The following is a 25572-nucleotide window of genomic DNA, read 5'->3' on the forward strand; positions in this document are numbered from 1 at the left end:
GTCCCTCCTATCCACTTTATCAGGTCCTCTTCTCTTAGTGTTGGAGGGCTTCTGGAGTTGGTTCTATCCTTCACCAGGTCTGTGTCTCTCTAAACTCTGGAGGTAGGACTTTACAAGGCACAGATGGAGTTCAGATTTTCTGTCCTGAAGGCAAGGTCAAAGCTCTTGACTCCCCTCCAGCTTAGGATGCAAGCTTTCCATTTAGGGAGATAATATAGCAGAAGCTGATCCAAGACCACACAGTTTAATTGCTAGCTGAGGACGTGGAAAGCAAATCAACCTCTGGACAGTGCCAACTGGTTCTCTATCACAGATTTTCCCCCTCCCCCTTCTTCCTAAAAAAAGAATAGAAATTTCAGCCTTGACAAAGAAACAAGAGCTCACGGGCAAACAACTGGTGACTTCGACCCAGATACACTGTGCAAATGTTTTCTGATAAAGCCAGTTATGAGTCTACACTGTGGTGAGGTGCGAAGGGGTGTTGATAACTGTGTTGGAAGCTATTATGAGAGATGTGCCTTTCTAGTTCCTCATGTGGTCATGAAGAAGTTAATGTGAGGTTTGCTCATTTTTCCTTAGGACCATCTCTTTTTTAAAAAGCCACTACTGGGGTTAAAGGTTAAGGAAATAAAAAGGAAGACCTTTCCCCCCAAAACCACTGCTTGTCACTGTATAGTTGAAGCCGTGAAGGATGTGAGTTTCCTTACAGAGTATCCCACCTTCAATTAGTCCCATGAGGGTAGACAGGATATGGTAACCTAAATTATAAGGCATCTAGCAGCCAGGCAAGTCAAGCCATTTCTTCTTCACCACCGGACCCAAGGTTTGGACCAGTTTCGGAGAGTACATGGCAAGGACCACAGGGATGCTAAAGACTGGCTCCAGATGGGGTCAGCAAAGGGCAAGTGTATGCGACCAACAGAACTGACTTCATCATTAGATCATAAGTTCCAGGCAGTTGCAAAGCTTAGTGCAGAATTAAGGGTCAGATATTTAATTTCCTGCTATGTACAAGGGTTTCTTTTATTGCTGTTGTTAGTTTTTGGGTTTTGTTTTGTTTTGTTTTTTAAATCTCCTTCAAATAACATTCAATTCTCATTGCCAGTTTAACTGGATTCAGAATCACCTAGGAGACACTTGTCAATGTGTCTTGGAGGTGATTCCAGAGTGGATTAAAGGAGGAACAAAAAAAGAGCCAGCCTGGATGAGAGTGGACTTATCCCATGGGCTTGGATCCAGACTGGATGAAGAAGGGAAGAAAAGAAAAGGAAGAACATCAATACTTACTCATCTTATCTCCCTGACTTACAAGCACAGTGAGGTAGCTCTCATGTGTCCACTGTGACAGACGGTATTCTCATACTGTTATGGGGCATAACATGCAAAGACAGAGAAGAAGAAGGAGTGACATGCCCTTATGCACATTGCCAAGATGAAAGACACATATGTGTGGGGTTGGGGAGAGAAAACTGTCTATGCTTTCTTCTAGTATCTTTCCGTATTTTTCACTCACCCACATATACCTACCTGTACATACACACATGCACATGGACATGCACACACATATACTCACATGCAGATATGCATTTGTGGGACCGTGAAAGGCAGCCTGTTTTCTGGTTGAACTAGGTTTAAACCCCAGAGACCCAGAAGGTGTTCCTGCAAGAGCCAGAAGGCCTGTTGGCCACACCCCCAGACACCAGGCTCCTGACACAAGGCCTCAGCTCCATAATTCTGTGGCCATCAGTCAGTAGAACAATGTCCTAAGCCCCTGGTATTCTGTCTGGACTCCACCCCCACAGTTACCTGGCAACAGCCAGGTAGGCCTGGCTACTATAAAAGGGGCTGCTTGCCCCCTCCTCCCTCTCTTACTCTTACTCTCTTACTCTTGCTTCTCTCTCTTGCCCTCTTGCTCCCCCTCTCTCCACATTCCTTCCCCCCACCCCCCTTTCTCCACGTGGCCATGACTGGCCTCTACTTCTCTACTCTCTCCATCTCTCTGCCTTTCTCGGCCTTTAATACTCTCTTAATTCCCCTTCCCAGACACTCCTCCCTGCAAAAGGTAATTAACCCCAGGCCTGCCCTAAGAAAGTGGGGTAAGGCTTCACTCATCACAACTCTCCACCATGACAATAAATGCCTTAAAACCATGGGCTGCCTCTTCTCATCGGGATCCATCGTGCTGGAGCAATAGAGCAGGTCTTCCTCTAAAGAGGGTGTCTAATCTCCCTCGGGAGGTCTCTCTGCATTCTCAGCCAACTTCTCAACCAAGCTGCCCACCAAGCAAGCCAGAGCTACTCTTAACCCAGGAGAACCAGCCAGAGCTCTCCTCCTGCCCTTTTTCCCCTTGGCCCCAGGCTAGGGCCAGCCCCACAAGGCCCCACTCTGTAGTCTGAGCCAACTCCAGCAAGTTTGGGGGGACCTCAGACTGTGCCTTCCCAATCCCAGAGCAGGGTCCTGTGGCTTCTTACAACCGGACACCTGCCCAGTGGCTGCGTGGGACGTGCACAGTCAAACTTCCAGCATCTGCTTCCATGAGCAGCCCTAGTTCTGTGGCAGGCTGGACGTGGGACCCCATTTTAACCCACATTCCTACACACAAATTAAGAACAAAATAAATCTCAAAAAAAGAAAATAACATGGGTGTGAGTGCCAGTGCTTGCTGTGAGAACAAAGACCTGAGCTCTGGTCCAGATCACCCACGTAAAAGCCAAGCATACCCACAGGCACTTAGGATCCCATCATGGGGCCAGTGACAGACACAGGAGGATTGCTGCGACTCACTGGACAGTCAATCTAGCTGAAAACTAACACGCTTCAGGTTCAGTGAGCGACGTGTCTGGAAGGGATAGAGCTGGGAGTGGTAGAACTGGACACTGGATGTGACCCTCTGGCTTCCAGGAAGCCCTATGGCTGCACAGGTTCTCTCAGGTATGTCACATGTCCTGTGTGAATGTATGCACATGTTTAGGGAAAATCTGGGCACTATGCTATTACATAGGAGCCAATGTTTCTATTGTTTCTCTCTTCCTTTGATAAAGATGTTTGCTGAAGTACAGATGTTTAATAGTTGACTCTAAAATCTGGGATTGAAGGGACACAGGCAGTACAGGACTTTGGCCTCCCTGAAGTGTCAACTTGCTGAAGTGCCTCATTCTAGGTTCTTGCCTGGTAGGATGGTTTAGTTCCAGAAACCTGAAAACAGAAAGTGACAAGATATTTGATAAAGGACTTTTAAGAGATACATAGGCTTCTAAAACCACTATTTTAGAGAGACAATAACATCTAAAATGTTGCTGAAAATACAGTGTGTTTATTTCAACCTCCATTTGGAGTCATAAAATAAGTTTTTTTTAAGTTATAATATATATATTGACTACATAGAGTTTTAAGAATAGTCTTCTAAAATATTTTTCTAGAAAGAAATTAAATTGTATTTATGTGTTTATATATAGTCAGAGTATCAGAAAATAAGGACAGAAAAACACTTTTGTTAAATGCTCAGAAAATTTCCAAAGTGAATTTTGCCAGGCAAACTTAAGATGCAAATCTAAAGAATCAATTTGAGGATTAGCCTATGGACTTATATTATAGAATGTTTGATTTCAAAGCTTTAGCCCATATAAAATCTGCATGTTTATCGGTGATAATTGCTCACACACAGTAGAGTTTGTTACAAATGATGCTGAGATCAGGTATTTTGATACCTAATTTAGTCTGTATGTGCACTGTAAAACTACTACGTGAGTTTGTTTTTAAAGTGCTTTCTACTTAATTTTTTTTGTTCAGGTTTTTGATGACTTATGAAACACTCTTAGGGCTGAAGAGATGGCTCAGCAGTTAGAAGCACTAACTGCTCTTCCTGAGTGCTTGGGTTCAGTTCCCAGGACCTTCCTGGTGGGTGGCTCACAACCTCCTGTGGCCCAGTTTCAGGGATGCAGATGTCCCCATTCTGACCTCCCTGGGTACCAGGCATGCACTGGTGTGTAGACATCCACGCAAGGAAGCTGTCTTAACAGAATAGAGGTTCTCTTAAGTTTTTGTTTATGTCAGGGTCTTTCAAACGACCACTTTTCAAGCAACTATCTTAAAATAAGTTTATTTTATTTAATATATTTTGTACTTATGACTAGAAATGTATAAAACTGCCTAAACTTTATTATGTAATTTTATATTATGTAAAAGTTTGACTGAAAGACATGTAAGTTTGTTTGTTTTTTGAGACAGATTTTTTAAAATATAAGCTTTACTGGCCTAGAATTTGCAATGTAAACCAGGTTGACCTCAGACTCACAGAAATCCACTTACTTCTGCCCACCGAGTGCTGAGATTATGCCTAGTAATCTATAAGGTTAATATATGGAAAATAACCAATAAGTGCTGTTTATTCAGTATGGATTGTGCATATTCTGTCAACAGATCAGATAGACAATAAATTCTTTTGACAGTTCTGCTTTCTAAAAAAATCAGTACCCTCATTTGATGCCCTGTCTCCCTGCTGGAGGTGGTCTCTGGTGCACTCTGAAGGGTCCCCTCAACCTCCTATCTCCTGAGGTTGCCTGTTTTCATTCTTTCTGCTGGCCCTCAGGGCTTCAGTCCTTTTCCCTCACCCAATACCAGATCAGGTTCCCCTCTTCTCCCATCCCCCACCCACACTGTCCACTTTTCCTCCCAGGTCCCTCCCTCCTTCCCCACTCCCACAGTTACAACTCTGATCCATAATCGCTCCTGTCTGAAAGAATTACAGCGATGGAAATTGAGAGGAGCCTGAGGAAAAGAAGGTCCATCGACAGGCCAAAAGAAGGATCTAGCTCAAAGGGAGGTACCAAGGCTTGACACTATTACTGAGGCTCACAAAAAGGGACCTAGCATGACCATACTCCCAAAGACCCAACAAGCAGCTGAAAGAGTCAGATGCAGATATTTGCACCCAACCAATGAATAGAAGTAGCTGATCCCTGTTGTTGAATTAGGGAAAGACTGAAAGAAGCTGAGAAGGGCGACCCTGTAGGAGGACCAGCAGTCTCAATTAATCTGGACCCCCGAGATCTCTCAAACCCTGGACCACCAAACAGGCAGCTGATATGAGGCCACCAACACACATACAGTAGAGAACTGCCCGGTCTGTGTTCATTCAGAGATGATGCACCTAACCCTCAAGAGACTGGAGGCCCCCAGGGAGTTTAGAGATCAGGTGGCATGGGGAGGGGGGAGGTAGGGACATCCACATAGAGACAGGGAGATGGGGAGGAGGTGTGGGATGTGGAACAGTAGGAGGGTGGATGGGGAAATAAAATATGGAATGTTAAATCAATCAATCAATCAATCAATCAATCAATAAATACATTTAAAAATAAAAAATATTTTAAAAGGAAAATAATCAGTACCATTCAGATGCAAAGCCTGCCATTTGAACAGTCCTGCTATGCAAGACAACTTTGGAAGTCCATCCAGGCATCTGGATTTTCATGGTGGATGTGGGTTACATCTATCTTCCACTTTCAACCCATTTCCTAAATGATATTAGGGTTACTGTTAGTTCTGACGCCCCCGCCCCCGCTACCCCCAGCATAGCTGTAGCCATTTTGTTCCATGCCTGCCAGCTATTTCATATTGTTGCTGTAAGATGCCTTCTGGTCCTTGACACAGAAAAGTGACGTGGCTCAGAGGAAGAAGGTGCTGACCTCATACCCTGTTATGTTCTGTACGTTCTGAATGTTCTGTATAGTCCTCAGAAGATCCACAAAGCTTTGCATAGGACCCATCAAGTCAAAGGTCAGTATGAACCTAGAGTATCTTGAGTCAGAGCTGACCATCAGGCAGCTTTCCTGCACCTGCATATGAGCTCATTGTGGGCTCTGTGGATTCTTCTTTTATAAGCTGACAGAAAAAAATCTGAACTGTTGTCATAGTTCAGATTCTTCCGAGCTATGTCCCTGGTCTGACAAGTGTTAGGGTGTGCTTTCACTAAACCATTCTTGCTTAACTGAGATAAATGTTCATGCGGTTTGTGTGGTGATTCCCGAACCCCAACAGTTGCCTCCTCATAGTGACTAGTGGTGCCCTAGCTTTTGTAAATAACTTTCATTCACCAGATATAACAGATATCTGTTCTAGTGAGCATTGGGCATATCCTATCTCTGACTGATTCTGTCAGACCTTTCTCTGATCCATCACTGTCTGCCGCTCAGTTCAATGTCACTTTCAAACGTGGGTGCTTCCTTCTATAAGCTACCTTCACCTCCATTGTTTGGAGTTAAAGGTGTGTTCTAAGGGTATGTCTATATTCCAGGTAGAGAGATTAAAGGTGGGTCAATCCAGCCGGATCACATAGACCTACAAGTCTTTAAATGTGATCCCTTGCCAGGCAACCATGTTGCTGAATTAAAATTCCTCTATATGTCTTGGAGGACACCAGGGCTCCGTTGAGGACTATCTAGATAAAGCTGTTTGCTCTTGTTCAAAAGAATGGAATCTGCCTCTGGCTCTGAGTTGAGACATCATTGCCTTCTCCTTTGAGAGTTAATTTTGGGCTATGCTCAGGGGTTGATAGGCTCAAGTGCTTGCTTTAAAGCCTGAAGACCTGAAAGCAGAGAACAGATTCACAAATTTGTTCTTTGTTCTCTACATATTTACTGTGTCATATGCACATTAGCACCACTCCATACATATAATACAAGATAAATAAATGGTAAGTACATAAATAAATAAATAAATAAGATTCTTTATCTGGGACTATTAATTACTTGACTAATCACCCACCAATGGGCCGCGTCTCTGGAAAACAAATTCACCTGAAGTCATGCTGAAGAAATGGGAGGAACAATTTCCACTTTCAGGAGATAGCGTTCTCTTCCGATTACAGAGTTAATGGCTAAACATGGATCTGTTTCTTCTGAGTTCTGGGCTTTCTCATTCTTTCTCAGAAGAAACTCCCCAGCCCCTGCACTTTAGCATGCAGCTGCTTGTCCACTGTGTGCTTGCCTGCTGAACCTCAATTGCTGAACACGCCAGCCCAAGTCACAAGCATTGCATCTTTCTTCCTCTTCTCCATCTCCGTGGCTCTCGGCAGCTGCCAAGGTTTCAGCCTTGACTTCCCTGTTGTTTTTCTTTTAAAATCTAATAATTTTTTTTCTCAAGCTTCCTTCTGAATCTTTCCTTAAATGCTCTTATTAGTCTGACTAAGAACCCAAAGACAGAACCACAATTGTCTTGGTAACATGTGCAGACCCAGATAGAATTTCTTAAACTTTCTGGTGACGCTATTTATGCTAGCTCTTTTATATGTATTTATGCCTCTTGCATTAAGTAATTATTCTGTCATTTGTAAAGTTTATAAGGACAGAAGGTAGAGAGAGACCAGATGAAGCTGTTTATTTCACCCAGGAAAGGACAGATGATCTTCCATTGCATGGAGGTCCAATGTAGAGACAAAGATAGCTAAGACCATTTATGTAGGTATGGGGACGTCTTTAAAATGAGAAAGTTGATACAGCTGCTACCTGTGGACTTTCTTTCCTGGAATTGTGTGCTTCAGGCAAGACAGATTATCTTGGGAGAAAGGCTGTCTCTAAAAACAGTCCTCTCAGCTAGAGAAAGTACCCAAGGAGCTAAAGGGGTCTGCAACCCTATAGGTGGAACAACAATATGAACTAACCAGTACCCCCCGGAGCTCGTGTCTCTAGCTGCATATGTATCAGAAGATGACCTAGTTGGCCATCAGTGGAAAGAGAGGCCCATCGGTCTTGCAAACTTTATATGCCTCAGTACAGGGGAATGCCAGGGCCAAAAAGTGGGAGTGGGGCGAGGAGAGGGATGGGGGGAGGGTTTGGGGGACTTATGGGGTAGCATTGGAAATGTAAATGAAGAAAATACCTAATTAATAAAAAAAGGAAAAAACCCTATACATTTTGATTTTTTAAACCATACTCATTTAAATAAAAAAGTAAGGTTTATATAAAAAAAACCAAAACCAACCAACCAACCAAACAAACAAACAAACAAAAAACAGTCCTCTCTGGGAGCAAGGTCAACTGTAATCTCATAGGAACCCTGGTTTTATGCACACTATCACCTTCAATAATTCAAAGCATTTGAGGACACCTAACTAAGCTGATGTTCTTCAAACTAAATTTGTTTATAGTATAAAGCTTGTCCAGACCTGTGTTTACATGTTCCCAATGGTATTATGGTTAGTCACACTAAGCACAGAGAGTTAGGCATGGCCTAACATTATGAACTCCAAATAGTGCCCTAAAAAAAAAAAAAAAAGAAAAGATACTGGACACTGGAATTCTAAGAACTATATCTATAAACAGGTGTGAAGGTGTTCTTAAGAGAAAATTGCTCCCCTTTCTTCAGCTATCAATAATTGGAACTTCCCCACAAGAAGCTCAAACTTGGAGAAGAAAATGGCTAAATCCTGCTTCCAGGAAGAGGAAGAACTTGTTTCCAGGAAAGAGATTTCATACGCCAGGGCACTATCATGGAGGGCCTAGAGTGGAGACAACTGACATGGGAAGTATGGGCAAAAATACCCTGATGGGGACTGTTTAGTGATGCAGCTTTCTCGCCCTCTGTTAAAACCAAACATCACATCAGAACCTCAGAAGATGGATGTGGTGGATGGGGGGCGGGGGGGGGGGTGACAGTGTCATGGGACCTCTGTTCTTTCCCCCACATGGCCACATTGAATACATCTCCTCTCTCTGACATTGAATACATCTCCTCTCTCTGACATTGAATACATCACATCTCTCTGACACTGAATACATCTCCTCTCTCTGCTTTTCAATATTGCTTATCTCACTGGTATAGTGGGACAGGTGTCTGAGCTTAGCCTGTCAGGCCTGCCAGGACCCAGGAACTGGTTCTGACTACTCTGGTAACAAGCTCCTTAAGTAGATCTAACAGTTTTTTAGTCAATTATTAATGATTCCCCATTAAAAAGATTATATCATATGTATATAGGAAGAATTTTATTTTCTCAAGCCAACCTGGGTATCCTTTTCTTTATTGCTTAACCACCCTGGATAGAGCCTGCATGGTGTGTTCAATGGAACAGCTTGATTGGGAGAAAATGTCAGTTTTTGACAAGAAATAAATTATTGCTTGTGAATGTTATATCAGGAATCTCCCTCTTCTCCCATTTTGGTGGCTGTTCCCACCTTATTTATTTATTTATTTGTACTTATTCACTTTATATCCTGCTCACTGCCCTGATTTATTTATTTATTTATTTATTTATTTATTTATTTATTTGTACTTATTCACTTTATATCCTGCTCACTGCCCTGATTCTGGTCACCCCCTCCCACTATTTTTTGCCCATTCCTTCCTCTTCTCCTCTGAGCAGGTGGGACTCTTCCTGGGTGGGTATTTCCCCCACCCGCTCCACACCCTGGTACTTCAAGTCTCTGCAAGGCATTTCCTCTCCCACTGAGGCCAGATGAGGCAGCCCAGTTAGAAGAACATATCCAACATACAGGCAACAGCTTTTGGGATATTTAGTCTGTTTTTTTAAAAATGAAAACATGTTGATTTGGTCTGTTTCTTTTTTCTCAGTTTATTTAAGAGATCTGTATGACTTTGACTTTCATCCTATCATATTACATTATGTTGAAATTAATCCAACTTCTCTCCCTGGAGTTAATTGTACTTTGTAAATCCATGGTTGACACACGCTTACCTATCTGCTTGATGCTTTCCTTTGTCTAAGATAGCCCCTGTATGTCCAATGAAATTCATAGTTACATCAAATGCTACCTAGTGGCTATTTGTAAAACTAACCCATCCCTCTGACCATGCTGTTGTTGTTCTATTTACGTTCCATGCTGTTACTTTCTATCTTCTGTCTTAAAGGATTTCCAGGCTGGAGAGATAGCTCAGGGGTTAAGAGCACTGACTGCTCTTCCAGAGGTCCTGAGTTCAAATCCCAGCAACCATATGGTGACTCACAACCATCTGTAATGGGATCTGATGCCCTCTTCTGTTGTGTCTGTAGACAGCTATAGTGTACTCATATACATAAAATAAATAGTCTTTAAAAAAATAATTTCCATTTGTAAGTGGATCAAAAGGTGGTTTTGTAAGGTGCAATTGACAAGGAAGGGAGATGACGTGGTAAAGTTCAAAGTGATGCTGTGGCCTCAAGCAGAGCTCGTTAGTTGTTTTTACATCCTTGCTTCAGTTGTCTTTAGAAAAATACACATTAAATCTGTAGGCAATTTGGGCCTTTTGAAGTTCCTTCTCTCCCCTCCTCCTCTTCCTCCTCCTTCTCCTCCTCCTCTTCTTCTCAATTTTATTTACTGTCCTATCTGCTCCACTGGCCCAATGCAACTACCCACTTCCAGATAAAGAACCTTTGACAAAATCCATTCTGGACCTCATAGCTAGGCTGTGTAGACACTTCTTTTGTACAGACAGAGCACAATGGCACAATGGTTAGCTACTGGGTTTGAGTATTTGAGAACATTTTTCCAACTGAGTTTTCAGACACATTCATGAAGTTTCTCATTTTGGTTTCTTCCCTTTGAGAAACTCACTGTGGAGCTTAGAGAAAGCTGGAGCTTTGTTTCTTCCATAATTTATTGGCCAGGAAATCAAGTATTCATTATCTTCATTGCTTTGCCACTTCCTCCTCCCTTGTCTGTGAAGACAGTCTTATGGGTCTTCCAGGACAGTGCTATTTCGTCCTCATGGCCTGGCGCAATTCCTAACAGCTCTTCATCCTCAAAAATACTTTGGTTTGAGCGCTAACCCAACAGACAGCAACTTGGTCCTTATCAGCCACAAAGGCTGATATGTTGCAGGTGCCCACTAGGTGTCAGTAGTGTAGCCTGCCAAGAACCTTCGGAACAAGCATTTCATTACAAAAGTCAAATCAAAGCAAATAATTAAAGTGTGGTTCAAAAGCTACCTGCGGCTTTGACCGGTTCAAAACAGGTGAGACAGAATCTCGGGAGGTGAGGAGGCTCAGGTGTGGGACAGGTGGCTCCTTCCTGGGATCCAACAGGGCAGAAAGGAATCCTTTCCTTATAAAGGACTTCAGTGTTTCTCGGAATGAGTCTCTTCCCAATTTACACTCACAAGATGAAGCCAGTGTTCAGAGAATGAGGAAACAGTTTCGAATGAAGAGGGATTGATTTCTCTTTATAGATATCTCTTTGAGCCCAGAACTGAGCTGCCTGAACACAGTAGATTTTAAGAAGATTTGAAAGGACGCACCTGCAGAGTCATCGCACCGGACCTCTTTGGAAATGACTTCTGGATTGCAAATAGATTGCCTCTCGGTCAGATAGTGCAGCTGGAAACTCACCTGTGCCGCAGAGGCGTGGCATACATCAGGACCCAGGTGCGAAGTCAGAGTCGCACAGGCATGGGTCCTGCAATGTTTATGGCTTTTCGTTTATGGAACTGGTTACTACTGCTGGCGGTCCTTACACGTTCCGAAGCAACATCGTATGTTAATGAGTCCTCCAATCCCACTGCCCAGCAGGCACCTGATGCTCGGTTTGCTGCTTCTAGCTCAGACCCCGATGAAGGGATATCTGTTTTTGAACTGGATTATGACTATGTTCAAATCCCTTATGAAGTCACCCTCTGGATACTGCTCGCATCTCTTGCCAAGATAGGTAAGTCCTCTAGCACAGGTTGAGGGAGGATTGTTTCTTACCTGAGTTGTCATGTATGAACATCTCTTACATGACAGACTACGATGAGTTAAGTAGACAGTAACTGCTACTTGTAGTGCGCATTTCCCTGAAGTGTGGCTGTTTAATGTTTCAGGATTGTGTTTGAAATTTAAACGCATACTTCCAGGTCCTGCATGGTTTTGACTTCATATTTCAAAAAGATAACCATGTGTTTTCTTTGTCATATAAAAATCTTATGCTATATGTTTAAAAGAATATAAAATGTAAAGTGTACAGTATTCAGGAAATACTGAAGACTACATAACATTCCCCTTCCCCCCCCTTTTTATTAGGTATTTTCTTCATTTACATTTCAAATGCTATCCTGAAAGTCCCCTATACCTTCCCCCAACCCTGCTCCCCTACCCACCCACTCCCACTTCTTGGCCCTGGTGTTCCCCTGTAGATAACATTTATTTTCTAACATAGTCTTTTACTCATTCCTAGCCACAGAACTGTAATTTTGTTAGTTGGGAGACATCTCTAGCAGTTTGCTTACACAGATATTATACAACAAAAATAATTAAAGTCACTTCTGACTTTGCAAGTTCTTTTTCTTCTTAGAATATTATGGGAACTGTTCCTGGAAACATCTGGAAGAATAACATTGAAATGAAATGGAATCTTCCACTTCTGGGGATGGGATGTTGTTTCTTTGCATTTCCCTTTGAAACACTGGAATTGTAAGAGTTGAAAGTAACTGCCTCTGCAACTCTGCTGCCCTTCATGATAGTGGGCAGGTGTTTCAAAGTGTAAAATGCACCAAGTCCTTTTCACTGCAATGTGACGAGCCTGTGGCCTGTTCCTGCCACAGCCCCACAGGTCTACTTTGCCTTAAGGCAGGCAGACACTGGATCCATTTCAGGGAGCTCCCAGTTCAAGGAAACAAGACTGGAATGGTGAAACACAGGCCCAAGAAAACACATTCTAGGCTCCTCTATGCCATGACATAATTTAGAAGTTAATTTTGATTAAAATAAACATCAATTGAAAGGCAAAAATATAGCTGGCGAAGAAGGACAAAAAGAGACCAAGGAAGTTGTGATTAGAAAACAAAGAATATAGGGCTTTAGAAGGTCTTGAGCTGGTCTTAACACAGTGAAGTCTTGCTGAGAGTAATGTCTTTTGGTGAAAATTATGCTCAACTGCATCAACCTGCTTATGCATAGAACATAAGTTCAAAATGGTGCAGTGGGGGACCCACATCTTCTCTTTATACAGCTAAATGTAAAATTCTCCAAGGAGACATTCACTGGTTCCTCATAGTGTATGGAAAGAAATCTACCTTAATTAATTTGGAAGTTAAGCTCTCCACTATATGGGACAACATCATCTTCCAACTTCTCCTTAATTTTCCCAATCCACAGTTTGCTCAAGCCAAGTGGATCATCTCTCAATGAGGGGGAGAAGTGTCTGCCAGGACCAATCCTACCCCAAGCTCCCCTCTCTACAATGCTTCTCATTCTGTTATCCAACTCTGAGAATCTTAGTGTTTCCAGAAGCACCTGGTTACTGTCCACATGAAAGCATCCCTGATGACCAGTTAGTTCATTCAGTTGTACAGTTTTACAGCCAGCTATCACACAGACTGAGATGTGGGTTTTTGCTAAGTAATGTAATGACATAAATCATCTATTTAATTTGGGGAAATTTATAAACTAGTGCAGGTAAGTAATGTACACATGTTGTAGATTGGGATCATTGTTACTAAACAAGCATTAGGGAGATAAATTGTTCTGGTAGTTTCGAGGAAGACATTAATTCTTCTGGTGGGGAATGGGAAAGGCTTAGCATCAAAGTCTGAAAGGCAAATAATAAGGACAATTCAAGCAGGAAAAACAGATGAGCAAGACAGGAAAAGGGAACCTGATTGCAAAGGATTTTGATTGGCTATATTAAAGGATGGATGCATTTCTGGCAGGACTGCCAAAGCGCCATGTTGCTTTGGGAGCCCCATGGTGAACCACTGAGTTCTGATACCTTTGTATTTGTAGTGTATTTCAGCTCTGTCTAAGTTAGGGTTTCTATTGCTGCAATGAAACACCATGACCAAAAATCAAGTTGGGGGGAAAAAGGGTTTATTTGGCTTACACTACATTTTGCTGTTCATTATTGAAGGAGGTCAGGGCAGGGACCTGGAGGCAGGAGCTGATGCAAGGCTATGGAGGAATGCTGCTTACTGGCTTGCTCCTCATCTCTTGCTCAACCTCCTTTCTTATAATAGAACTCAGTGTCATCACCAGCTTAGAAATGGTTCTACCCACAATGCTCTGAGGATCCCTCCCCCACATTGATCACTAATTGAGAAAATGTCTTACAGTTGGATCTCATGGAGACATTTCCTCAACTGAAGCTCCTTCCTATCTGATGACATTAGCTCCCGTCAAGTTGACACAAACCAGCCAGTACAACCTCATATGCCATACTATTTCAACCTTCTCAGTTATTCATTTCTCACTATTAAATCTTTGCCAACAGTGGGAGTTGCAGTGTAATCTACACCTTTGGCTTTCCACCTTATCAAATTCAACAGCATGCTGGTCTTTACAACCAAATTCTCAATAAACATCTTTAGTTTAATCCATGGGGTACCTTGAGTGCCTTACACATCTTAGGCAGAACTAAGAGTAAGGTACACAGGGTTTGGAAACCCCAGCTCCGAACCTTGTCCTGTGCTTGTGCAGTGGAATGTGGCAAATCATGAAGAATTTAGCAACAACAATAAAAAGGTTTCTAAAATACTGACCTAAAGTCACCCCAAAATCAAATATGTAATGAAATCGAGGTGTTTCTTTCCAGATGAACCTCCACAACATTACAATTATGGATTTTAATATTTACATTAAAATGCCTAACAGTAGCAATATTATAGTTATGAAGTATCAGCAAAAATAATTTTATGATTGGGTTCACCACCACATGAGGAACTGCATTAAAGGATAGCATTAGGAAGGTTGGGCTAGATCAATCTGGCTAGACCCAGTCCTGTTCATTGGCAGATTATGGTCCCACCCTCTGTGTTCCCAGGTTTCCATCTTTACCACAGGCTGCCGCACCTCATGCCAGAGAGCTGCCTCCTCATCATCGTGGGAGCTCTGGTGGGCGGCATCATTTTTGGCACCCACCACAAATCGCCTCCGGTCATGGATTCAAGCATTTACTTCCTCTACCTTCTCCCACCTATTGTGTTGGAAAGCGGCTACTTCATGCCCACCAGGCCCTTCTTTGAGAATATTGGCTCCATCCTGTGGTGGGCAGGCCTGGGAGCCCTGATCAATGCCTTTGGCATTGGGCTCTCTCTCTACTTCATCTGTCAGATCAAGGCCTTTGGCCTTGGTGACATCAACCTGCTACACAATCTGCTATTTGGCAGCCTCATCTCAGCGGTCGACCCCGTGGCTGTGCTGGCTGTTTTTGAGGAGGCACGTGTGAATGAACAGCTTTACATGATGATCTTCGGGGAGGCCCTGCTCAATGATGGAATCAGCGTGGTGAGTTGTCCTGGTCCTGTTTGTGGATGGGGTGGATCTGCAGGGGAGATAAGAGGGATTCGTCCGGGGTCATAGAGGCCAGGACTGCTTCGGATCACCATGTCATGGTTGTGGCCTGAATTCTGGTAACATTCTGCAGGATCCACCATGTGTATCTAACTATTCATTAGTTGCTTTAAGGAGGGAAAAGGAGTAGAAAATACATAATTCACTTTATGTTCCAATTCAAGAATATTTTTATATTTAGGATGGAGAAGCTATTGTTTATAATCATTCTGGGTTGGCCAAAGCAGTGCTTTTGTTTCTTATAAATGTATACGTGCACACACACACACACACACACACACACACCATGAAGTTCTATATGAAGCTAAACAAAATCCCTCTGGTCAGTGAGACATGACAAAGGAATTAAGTGGTGCTCAGTCAGTCGTATGTCCTACAGAAAACATGAATGGGGGTGGGGGCGCCCTGCTTAGGAATTCTCTAGAGAACCCAAGGGGGATGAACAGGCTAGAAAGAACAAGACATAGCCCACATCCGGGTTTCTGGAATATTCAGATCAAGCTAAGTTCATTGATCAATTTCACTTAAAATGACAGTGTTTACCAGCTGTTGGTCCCAGAAGCTGTTGGCCAGTATGGCATTTACACATACTTTGATGACATTTCGCTTTTAAAACTTGGATTCCTGCACATAGGCAACACTGAAATACATTTCAGTGTAGAAGAGTTGAATAATATCAAGTTACGAGGTAGAAACAGGAAGCTTCCGCTTTAACTTGTTTGCCTTTTCCCTTCCAGGCCTCATAGCATGCACATACATGCCTGCATAGCTGCAGATGCATAGCTCCATAGCTTCATAGCTGCATAGCTGCTGGTGCATATAGTTCTAATAAACACCGTGGGATCATACTACATGTGTTGCTTAGCTGTAGCTCCTTCAGGGTCTTTCCATGTCTCCTCAGCTGTTGCAGAATAAGTAACACAATTTATTTCACAATTCCCTCTATGGATGGTTATTTAAGTAGTTTCTGTTTGTTTTTTTTTTTTCATTGTTGTTAATTTTACGAATAATGTTGCAATAAATGTGCTTTTTATTTCTTCCTGGCTCTGTTTTTGCATCTGGGATTACTTTAAAATAATATTTTAACTAGTAAAGAAATGTCCAGGTTAAGAAATGTATAGATTTAAAACTTGATACATGCGGCTGTTTTAATCACTTCCTGTTTTCCCTATTGGTGAATGAGAAGTTATCACTCTAGAGTTGGGGAGGTGGGCAAAGACATGATACTTGTGTCATAGTTTCGCTTCTATTGCTGTCATATAGTGAAGTGTTGGTTGGGTTTGTGGTTTCACAGGGTTAAAGTGAAGGCAGAGCAAAGGAAGATGAGAGCTCACATCTTTTTTCTCAAGTAGGAGACAGAGAACCTTCTGGGAATGGCACAAATTTTTGAGACCCTAAAGTCCATCCCGAGTGACATACTTCCTCCATCAAGGCCATACCTGTTAATCCTTACTAAACTTGTCCACCAACTGGAGATCAAGTCTTCAAACACATGACTCTATGGGGGGCCATTCTCATCCAAACCACTGCAATGGTACAGACAGCTCCAACAGCAGGTCTTCAGAATGCAGAAACATAACCCAGGGGATTGGGACATCAAAGAACACCCCAAACCACCATGTAGACTGCCCTAGGAAAAGAACACACTAGCAGACGTTGAAGGGGCAGACAGAAGGCTCAGAGATCGAAGGGAGAAGGTTAGGAAGCTAAAGAGAGCAGGCAGAAGGCTGGGGTCACTCTGGTCCTCAGAAAAGATGTGTGTGAACTGTGTGGAGAATTTACAAATTAGCACAGATATTCTGGCGCACCACCTGGCATACTTGCCCAGGAGAGCTATCTGTCTGGGTTTGTTAAAGGAACGGCAGAAATAAGGGGGAATTTTCAGCTAGGCTGGGCACTTTTGATTTTTTTCCAAATGCCAAGGTAACACATGACATTGAACTTGTTGACCTCAGCTGCCAGAAAGACTTTATCAGCTTCTGCTTCTACAGACAGGGTTGACTTCTTTAATTTACCTGGAACGCACGGCCTCTTTATCAGGAGCACAATCATGTGGTATGCAGAAATTCTCGCTGAGAAATCATCTGTATTTATTACCAAAGCAAGTTCTTGCCTGCTGCGGGGAGAGAGAGAGAGAGAGAGAGAGAGAGAGAGAGAGAGAGAGAGAGAGAGAGTCAGATCTCACCCCGAGATTTCTTTAGCTGTCTTGTCCAGAGCCAACCCCATATTGTGGTTTCTGGTGGTGATTCCATCACCAGTGACATTTGCTTGACTTTCTAAAGGCTAAATTGCTTCCATATCGATGTTTCTAAAGAATGATCACTTTAAAATAAGATTATAATTTCTGAGCGTCTGTAGTGTCTGCTGTTGTGACCTCTGCCAGGCAACGCTGCCGTTGTATTGGCTCTGGTGAAATTGCCCACATGGTCATCTTTGGTCTCCCACAGCACAGTGTGTATTAAGTGTGTGCTGGAGCACCGCTGGGTCTCTAAGTGAAACCAGAGAAGCCCAGGGCCAGATTTAGAAAGCGGCTGAAAGCAACTGGTACTTTCTGTCGTCCAATGGTATTTTGAGCTGATGGCTTTGAGCTCACCCTTTCATTGAGCAAAAGGCCTCCCCAAGGGCAACAGTCACAGTAACCCAGCAGTCTGAGTCACCCAGAGGTGGCCTGTGGTCTAGGGCTTCATGTGATGTCAGTACAGATTTTACTTCCAGAACAATTGGATTTATTCATGAATCTGATTCACCAAGAATCAACCATGTCTGCATTTCAGCTTGTGGTTTCCCTCTTAGTCCTTCCTTTTGCTGAGTTTTCAGGTTATAGCGTTGCTAACTAGGACACACACCTTTCACATCTGACAAACAGAACAGAATCACAATAGGTGTGCACACCCAGGACTGCAGTGTGCACTCACTAAAAATGTCACTGGAGATTTGTGGAGATTTACTACGAAGGTAGATTTCTTGGCGGGGGGGGGGGGGTTCTTATTATTTAGTTATTCTACAAGCATCATTTTATCAGGATGTGCACACTAAGATATAATCATGTGTGACTTGAATATCTAGCTACAACTTTTATTTTAAAAAAATAAAATATATTTCTAATGTTGCTAAAGACAATTACCCCAAGGTCTCCAGTGGAGTGTCATGGTTAAGATCCAAGAAGCAGAGGCAAGATTACTAGTTCCATGACCCATTGTGGCCAGCTTTGCACTTGCTACTTTATTAAATCCATGGAGCTTATTATGAAGCATGAAAAAAAAAATACTGTCCATTCAAAAATGAAGAGAATCAGGAGTGAGAGGTTAGAACGCCCTAGGTTACAGAGCAGACCTGGGTGCTCAGCTCTGTGCTCACCTCTGTGTCAAGCTCTGTGCTCAGCTCTATGCTCAGCTCTGTGCCCAGCTCTGTGTCCAGCTCTGTATTCAGCTCTGTGTCCAGCTCTGTGCCCAGCTCTCTGCTCAGCTCTGTACCCAGCTATCTGCCCAGCTCACTGCTCAGCTCTGTGCCCAGCTCTGTGTCCAACTCTGTATCCAGCTCTGTGTCCAGCTCTGTGCCCAGCTCTCTGCTCAGCTCTGTACCCAGCTATCTGCCCAGCTCACTGCTCAGCTCTGTGCTCAGCTCTGTGCCTTCAATCCACTTTCCATTTTCTTTCTGCCAATTGAAATCTCAACTCTAAGCTGCAAGGGAGTGAAAAACTTGTCAAGGTCAGTGACACAGCTGTTCTTTCCCTTGTATTGAAATGGCTGACTTAGTGATTGCCACACAAGGCTTTAGGCAAGGCTGTTCACTCATGTCTCTTTTTACTGTAGAATTGGAATAAAGACAATCTTAAGCTCACAGGGTCCATGGAGAATCCATAATCGGCTTTCTGTACAGTAACTTCCTGAACTGGAAAGGGTGCTGAGTAGCTCCTGTCTGCAGCTTTCACATCAGCTCATGAGCACTCTGTATCACCATGACTGGCAGCTTAGTATAAATATGGACTCACTTGATTGGCTGTAGAGTAGTGTTTTTCTATCTCTGTCAATCTCTTAATTGTCATACATCAGCTTGCTCGATAATCAACTGGTAATTATATTTCTATCTACCCCACCTCTCCTCCCCATCTCTTACACTGCCAAGTGTGGAAGGCTAAAGTGCCAGAGGACAGTACTGAGTCTGGGACCTGAGCAGCCTTCCTCTGCTTTCTTTGGACCACTTCATCATGTTGCTTCTCCCACACTGACCCTCTCTCCTTCCTCCGCCCTTTCCCCTGGTTCCCACCTCCCTTTTAAAGGCACACCTCTGTGGCATTTTGCTGCAAGTTTACCATCCCATAGGGATGCTATGGTGGAAGGAGTTGAGTTAAGCATTGGTTTGAGTCAATCTCACTGATGAGTGCTTTATCAAAATTTCCCACTCCTGCCTCACGGAATATCATGGAGTGAGGAATCCTGTCTTGCCTTATGAAATAATAGTATACAGTAGTTTGTGCTAGGCTGCCCATAGGTCCAACTGTTGAGGCTCCTTAGCCTATTCTGGCCATTCTTTCTTAAGGTAAGCACTAGGGTGACTTAGTAGACCTATGTGTATACACATTTCTTCGTTGTCATTTATGAAATGAAGACAAACTCCCAGTGATATCAAGTCTGTATTAATTGAATATAATCTAGTTTTGTGTAGTGTAATATCCGGAAGTCAGAGTGGCCCTCTCCTTGCTTGCTTGGATCAGCCAGCCATTTCCTTCAGCTAAGGGAACCAGTGGAAGTTTGTGGTAGAAACTCTTGGCTTCTCTTTCACTCTGTGATGGCATCCTGTTTGCATATCCAATTTTGTTTCTAGACCACATCCTAAGTTTCCCACCCTCCATCTAAACTTCATTGCCTCTCTTTTTCCTCATCTGTCTCATATTCCTTACTTTTCTGAAGGGCTTCCTGGTAGCCTTCTTGATTTCTATTCCAGCTGATTCTGTTGGCGTCTACACCACAGTACCATCATCTAGCTCCGAGCAAGCAAAGATTCCCTAAGAATTCATCCCTTTAATATTACCATGGGCAAAAAGACACCAGATGTGGGCCTCCAGGGGCTGATGCAGTATGCTATGGTCATGTTTCTGAGTATTGAGCTGTACCATGGAGCCACCTCCTCAGTCAGCACCCTGTTCTTGAGAGGGAATTATCAGTGTTCTACAGTGTTCCAGGATGCTGAGTTGGGGTAAGGGCTAGATGAACTGAATTCTGTGCACTTTAGCCACGATCTTTCCAGCTTGTGGTGAGTTTATGGAGATGTGTTTCAACAGTTCTTGCAAGAAACAGTATGAGGATTGGTGTATGAGGGCATATAGACCAAAAACTCACAGTCTGTGAGCAAAGATCTCAAAATAACTTCCTTATATATGAGATGGGATGGACTTACCCAATCTGAGAGCTGTAAGGTCACAAAATTGGGTTTGTCAATATCCGGCACATGGTAGGTGATGGATAACTATTCCTTCATCCCTATAACCCAGAGGAAGATTCATACAAGAAATGTCACCTTCTTGGTGACTACAGGGAATAGACATAAAGGTATAATCTTAGGAAACCAGATCAGTGGTTGGTTGGTCAGTTCAGGAGTCTGTGATGCGCCCAAGGCCCAAGTCCTTCCAAGATCACTTCCAGACCACTGGAGGCAAGGGAGGGGTCAGACCTACCTAAAGAGACCCAGTCTTTACAAATGTGCAGGCAGCAAAATAATTGGAGATTTATCTGGTAAGCTTGCCCTCTGACAGTGAGACATGAAACAGGCTGGAAAGGCTGCTCGAGCTAGTACGAGCAAGGGAAGACAGGAGTGCTTTGAAGTCCCCAGGAGTGTGTTTCAGAGTTTTGCTAACTTGGGGGAGACACCTCTAATCCTCATGTCCTCCACAACTGGGTAGCAGATTGCCTCCAATACATCTGTTGTCTGAGTTACAGGCTCACCAATAAGCAACCTGAAAGATTTGAACCTTAGCAAGGGCCAGCCCCTCAGTGGCATGCTAGAAAAACATATTCTAAGATAGGGCCTTCAATCATGATTTCATGACAGTTTCCCAGATTTGACTACAAATACTCACTTGGAGAATCTGTCACTGCTTGAAGCAAGGGAATAGCTGAGATGTGAATTTTACTCACTGGTATTTCTTTAAACAGAAGACACTTATGAGCCCCTTGGGGTGATGGGCACTCACTTTTGCCCTAAGGGTAGAAAGAAAGGAATAACATCCAGCTAGTAACCAAGCTGCCCTTTCTCTGTTGGGATGTGGAGTGGAGCATCTGTAGAAATGGATTCAGAGGAGGAGAAATACTAAGGAAGAGAGCGATGGCCCTTTAACTCTTTAGGGAATAATGAGAGCCAGGGTGAAAAACCACTCAGAAACAATTCTGTCCATACCACTAAGGATCTGCTGTCCATGCCAATTATCCTAACTGCCTTTGAATGTGAAAGCAAATAATTCTATATGGTGCCTTGAGCCCCCACACCATGAGCCTTCAAAGTTCTTACTAAGCTATAATCAACTTACAATCTACAACTATGTGCACGCCTATTCTGTGCTTTCTTAGAACCCATCCCAGCCACAAAAGTCCCCTAGAAGGTTATATAATATTTTCATGGAAATTCCTGCCCAGGGAGGACACCCTCGCATGCCAGATATAGCCAGGAGGACTTCCTAGTCCTGTGGTTATTTGCCAGACCACTCTCTGCCAACACTTGTGTCAGTGTTCTCAGTAGGGCGTGCTGGGTTGCAACATGAAATAATATGCGCAGTGTCATGTGACAAGCCTCGTGAGGTGGATCATGGGAGTAGTAATTGCTGATGGACAAGTACTTTCCTTCCTTATGGCTTCTGTGGCAATTATGCAAATGGCCATCACTTAGTAGAACTTGTTGTACAACCTTGTAGTCTAACATTAGACCATATTTAAGGGGAAGAAAGCCTTTGACTCTGCCTCTCCACTGCTGCTATGTCTTCCTCAATAAATTTTGTTATACAGATGTAGATGTATATGATGTACATGTATATGTATGTGTATATATATATATTATATGTATATGTGTATGTGTATATGTAGTATAGGTATGCGCATATGTATTATGTATATGATGTACATGTATGTGTATATGTATTGCATGTATTTGTACATGTATAAGTGTACATATATGTATGCAACCTGTTGAGTGCATTTAGTGTTATTTATATGTATTCGTGTGCAGGACTGATCTCTTGGAATAATCCTTCAAGGGTCTTATCCCTAGGGAAAACCTCTCTCTCTCTCTCTCTCTCTCTCTCTCTCTCTCTCTCTCTCTCTCTCTCTCTCTCTCTCTTTCCTCCCTTTCTGTCTCCAGCCATGAATTGTCTATAGCTTTTAATCTAGTGGAGGAACCTTGTGAGAGCTCCTCCATCCAGGTCAATATACAATATGTCAACAAGTGCCATAGTGATAGTCTTGTTTAAGCAGCCATGTTGTTGAGATTTCATGGGTGCAGCTTCCCTGAGAGGTATAGAAGACACTATCTCTCAGCAGATCAGTCCTATAGCTCTTAGAGTTTGTCTTCTTTTGTGGTGTTCTCTAAGTCTCTCGTATTGGGGCTGTGCTGTGGAAGTATCAGGTGAAGTTGAGTATTTCATAGTCAGCTGTTCTGTTCATTTTCACTAGTGTTGGATCTCTATAATGGTCATTGCATCTGCTGCAGAAGAAAGTTTTTTTTGATGAGGGTTGAAAGCTGTACTTATCTGTATAAGGGTGGGAATTTAGACTGCTGTTAGAAGTGATTTTAGTTTAGGAAAGTAAAAGTAGCAGTAGTAAGTTGCCCTCTAGGGTCTATGGCTTTACCAGTTACAGGTAGTTGGTTTGTAGTATATGCATACTACAGTATATGTAGTATATGTAGTCTATGCATAGATTTCTTTTGAATCAAGCATGACTTACATTCAATTAGGCAGCTGCTGGTTTCCTTAAGGTATAAGTACTTCTATCTTATTCCTGTGAATATCTTGCCATGCAAGTCATTATTGTGACTCACAGAGTTTACACATGGGTAGGACTATGACTGCCTTTCTATCTTGGCAGCTTACATAGCAGCTTCAGATACTATGAGAGAGTCCTTAAGGAGGAGGCTTCCAGATCAGTTCCTGCTTGAGTCTTCCAAGTCCTGTGTCTGGAGTATATTGTCTTCAACAATAGCATCTAACCTTTAGGTTCTAGGAGGGAACCAAGGGCAGTAGCAATGCCTATACTGTTTGTGGGGTCTCGCGGACTGGCCCAGCCAACATCTCAAAGGGAAGCTTTATGTATGTGGTGTCTTAGTCAGGGTTTGTATTCCTGCACAAAACATCATGACCAAAAGCAAGTTGGGGAGGAAATTGTGTATTCAGCTTACACTTCCACATTGCTGTTCACCACCAAAGGAAGTCAGGACTGGAACTCACATAGGGTAGGAACTTGGAGAGAGGAGCTTATGCAGAGGCCATGGAGTGGTGCTGCTTACTGGATTGCTTCCCCTGGCTTGCTCAGCTTACTTAGCTTGCTTTCTCACAGAACCCAGGACACAATGGGCTGGGCCCTCCCCCCTTGATCACTAATTGAGAAAATGTCCCACAGCTGGATCTCATGGAGGCATTTCCTCAACTGAACCTACTTTCTCTGTGATACCTCCAGCTTTTGTCAAGTTGACACACAAAACCAGCAAGTATAAATGGGGATTCCTATACAGGGGATTTTGATATATTGCTCCCCCCACCCACCCAATTCATAGACTATCCTTTGAATTTCAGAAAAAAATTTAAATTATGTGACCATATGTAGAAATATACTTGTGAATGCAAGTGCCTACAAGAGCCAGAAGAAGCCATCATACCCCCCCAAACCTGGAATGGTAACTGGTGGCTGTTAGCATCTGGCCTGGTTTCTGTGAATGGAACTCAGGTCTTCTGCAATGGTAGTTTGTACTCTTAAACCATGAGCCATATCTTCATCCCCCAACACTCTTATCTTAATGATGCAGTTCACTTGTCTTCAGGTCATGCCAGGGGTTCTGTGTCCCCATCATTCATCCACCCATCTGTCCATATGTCCATCCATCCATCCATCCATCCATCCATCCATCCATCCATCTTCCCATGTACGTCCTCATATCCAGTCATCTATCTGTCCATGTAAAACCACCACTGAGCAGTTTTCTTTTCAGACACTGTTCCTTCCAAGAATGTCAACTATGACATTTTCAGAAAAGCAAACCACAGACCCAGTCTCCAGTGAACTTACATTGACCAGCCACTGTTGATGTTTGCTTTTATAGTTGAAGACATAGTGCAGGCTTTAAGTGACTCTGTATGGTGAGCTGATGATGATACTAGTCAGTAAAAGTATTTTTAAGCATTTACTCCAAGTTGGCTCAGGAGTTCAGAATTCCATTCTTTCCTTTAAAATGGAGAGGAGTTCCTTAAAGGACTCATTGGCTGATCTTCAAGTGAACTACCACCCAGTTTTCCCTCTTCCACAATATAGCCTCTGACACCTTGTCAGTTTGCTAGCTTGACCCCAAGTTCTCTTAGGTTATGAGCAAATGCTAAGGGATTACAATCCCAGGGGATTAATAGATTCCATGTTCTCTGCTACGAGGCTGCATGTCTGCACCTTTCAGGGCAGTGGGATTGTCTCTTCATGGTAGTTACTGAAGGTCCTGTGCCTTTTGATTGTAAAGTAGCTCCTCAGGAAACCATACAGTGTCTACTATATTGACTACTCCTGGTTACTGTGCTATAGGGAGGAGGGTAGTCTCATATCAGGAAGCAAGAGACCCACCTTGGAAACAAATTCTTCTATGATGACCAACATCAACAAGGTCACAAGTGCAGTCCTAAAATGTGTTTATTAAAGGGAAAAACTCAGGGTAAACAGTACTGATGACTGTCACTCCAGAACTCCCCAAGGAACATATTTGGCCATTCATTTAGACTCTATTGGAATAGATATTTTTTTTTCTTGTTCTGATCAGCTTTCCTAACACTGAGTCATGAAAAATGTAGGCAACTGGAATAAGAATGCTGATACAGTTACACAAACACCAGATCAACTAGCTATAGTGATAGAAGCATTGCACAGGTAAAGAAGAGTGTATCATTATGATGAAAAAGTTACTTCATAAGGATACCCCAAACTCATAGCTGGATATGGTGGCGCATGCCTTTAGTCCCAGCACTTGGGAGGCAGAGGCAGGTGGATTTCTGAGTTCGAGGCCAGCCTGGTCTACAAAGTGAGTTCCAGGACAGCCCCAGGGCTATACAGAAAAACCCTGCCTCAGGGAAAAAAAATGGATAC

The 25572-nt window shown here is 43.0% G+C and overlaps 1 protein-coding gene and 1 long non-coding RNA gene across 7 annotated transcripts in view; one reads left to right on the forward strand and one right to left on the reverse strand.

Moving 5' to 3' along the window:
• Window positions 1-3044: 3044 nt before the first annotated feature.
• On the reverse strand, window positions 3045-11524 carry Gm35801 (predicted gene, 35801). 3 transcript variants are annotated; one of them, NR_168310.1, is made up of 3 exons: window positions 11318-11524; window positions 5388-5513; window positions 3045-3195 (listed from the first exon to the last, which is right to left on the reverse strand). It is a non-coding gene; the product is annotated as a predicted gene, 35801 (long non-coding RNA). The 3 variants fall into 3 exon arrangements; NR_168309.1 differs by having other exon boundaries at window positions 11227-11524; NR_168311.1 differs by lacking the exon at window positions 5388-5513.
• Window positions 10848-25572, forward strand: part of Slc9a4 (solute carrier family 9 (sodium/hydrogen exchanger), member 4) — a 50746-nt gene continuing 36021 nt past the window's right edge. For 3 of the 4 annotated variants that reach the window (XR_003946407.1, XM_006495625.3, XM_006495626.4), the window contains exons 1-2: window positions 10848-11633; window positions 14721-15184. Coding sequence is in view for 3 of the 4 variants with exons in the window: in XM_006495625.3 (XP_006495688.1) it covers window positions 11378-11633; window positions 14721-15184 (720 nt within the window). In the remaining variant the exon portion in view is untranslated. The remainder of the gene's footprint in view (window positions 11634-14720; window positions 15185-25572) is intronic. The other variant, NM_177084.3, reaches the window with a different exon arrangement.

This window comes from Mus musculus, chromosome 1 (assembly GCF_000001635.26).
Source record: "Mus musculus strain C57BL/6J chromosome 1, GRCm38.p6 C57BL/6J".
Lineage (NCBI taxonomy): Eukaryota > Metazoa > Chordata > Mammalia > Rodentia > Muridae > Mus > Mus musculus.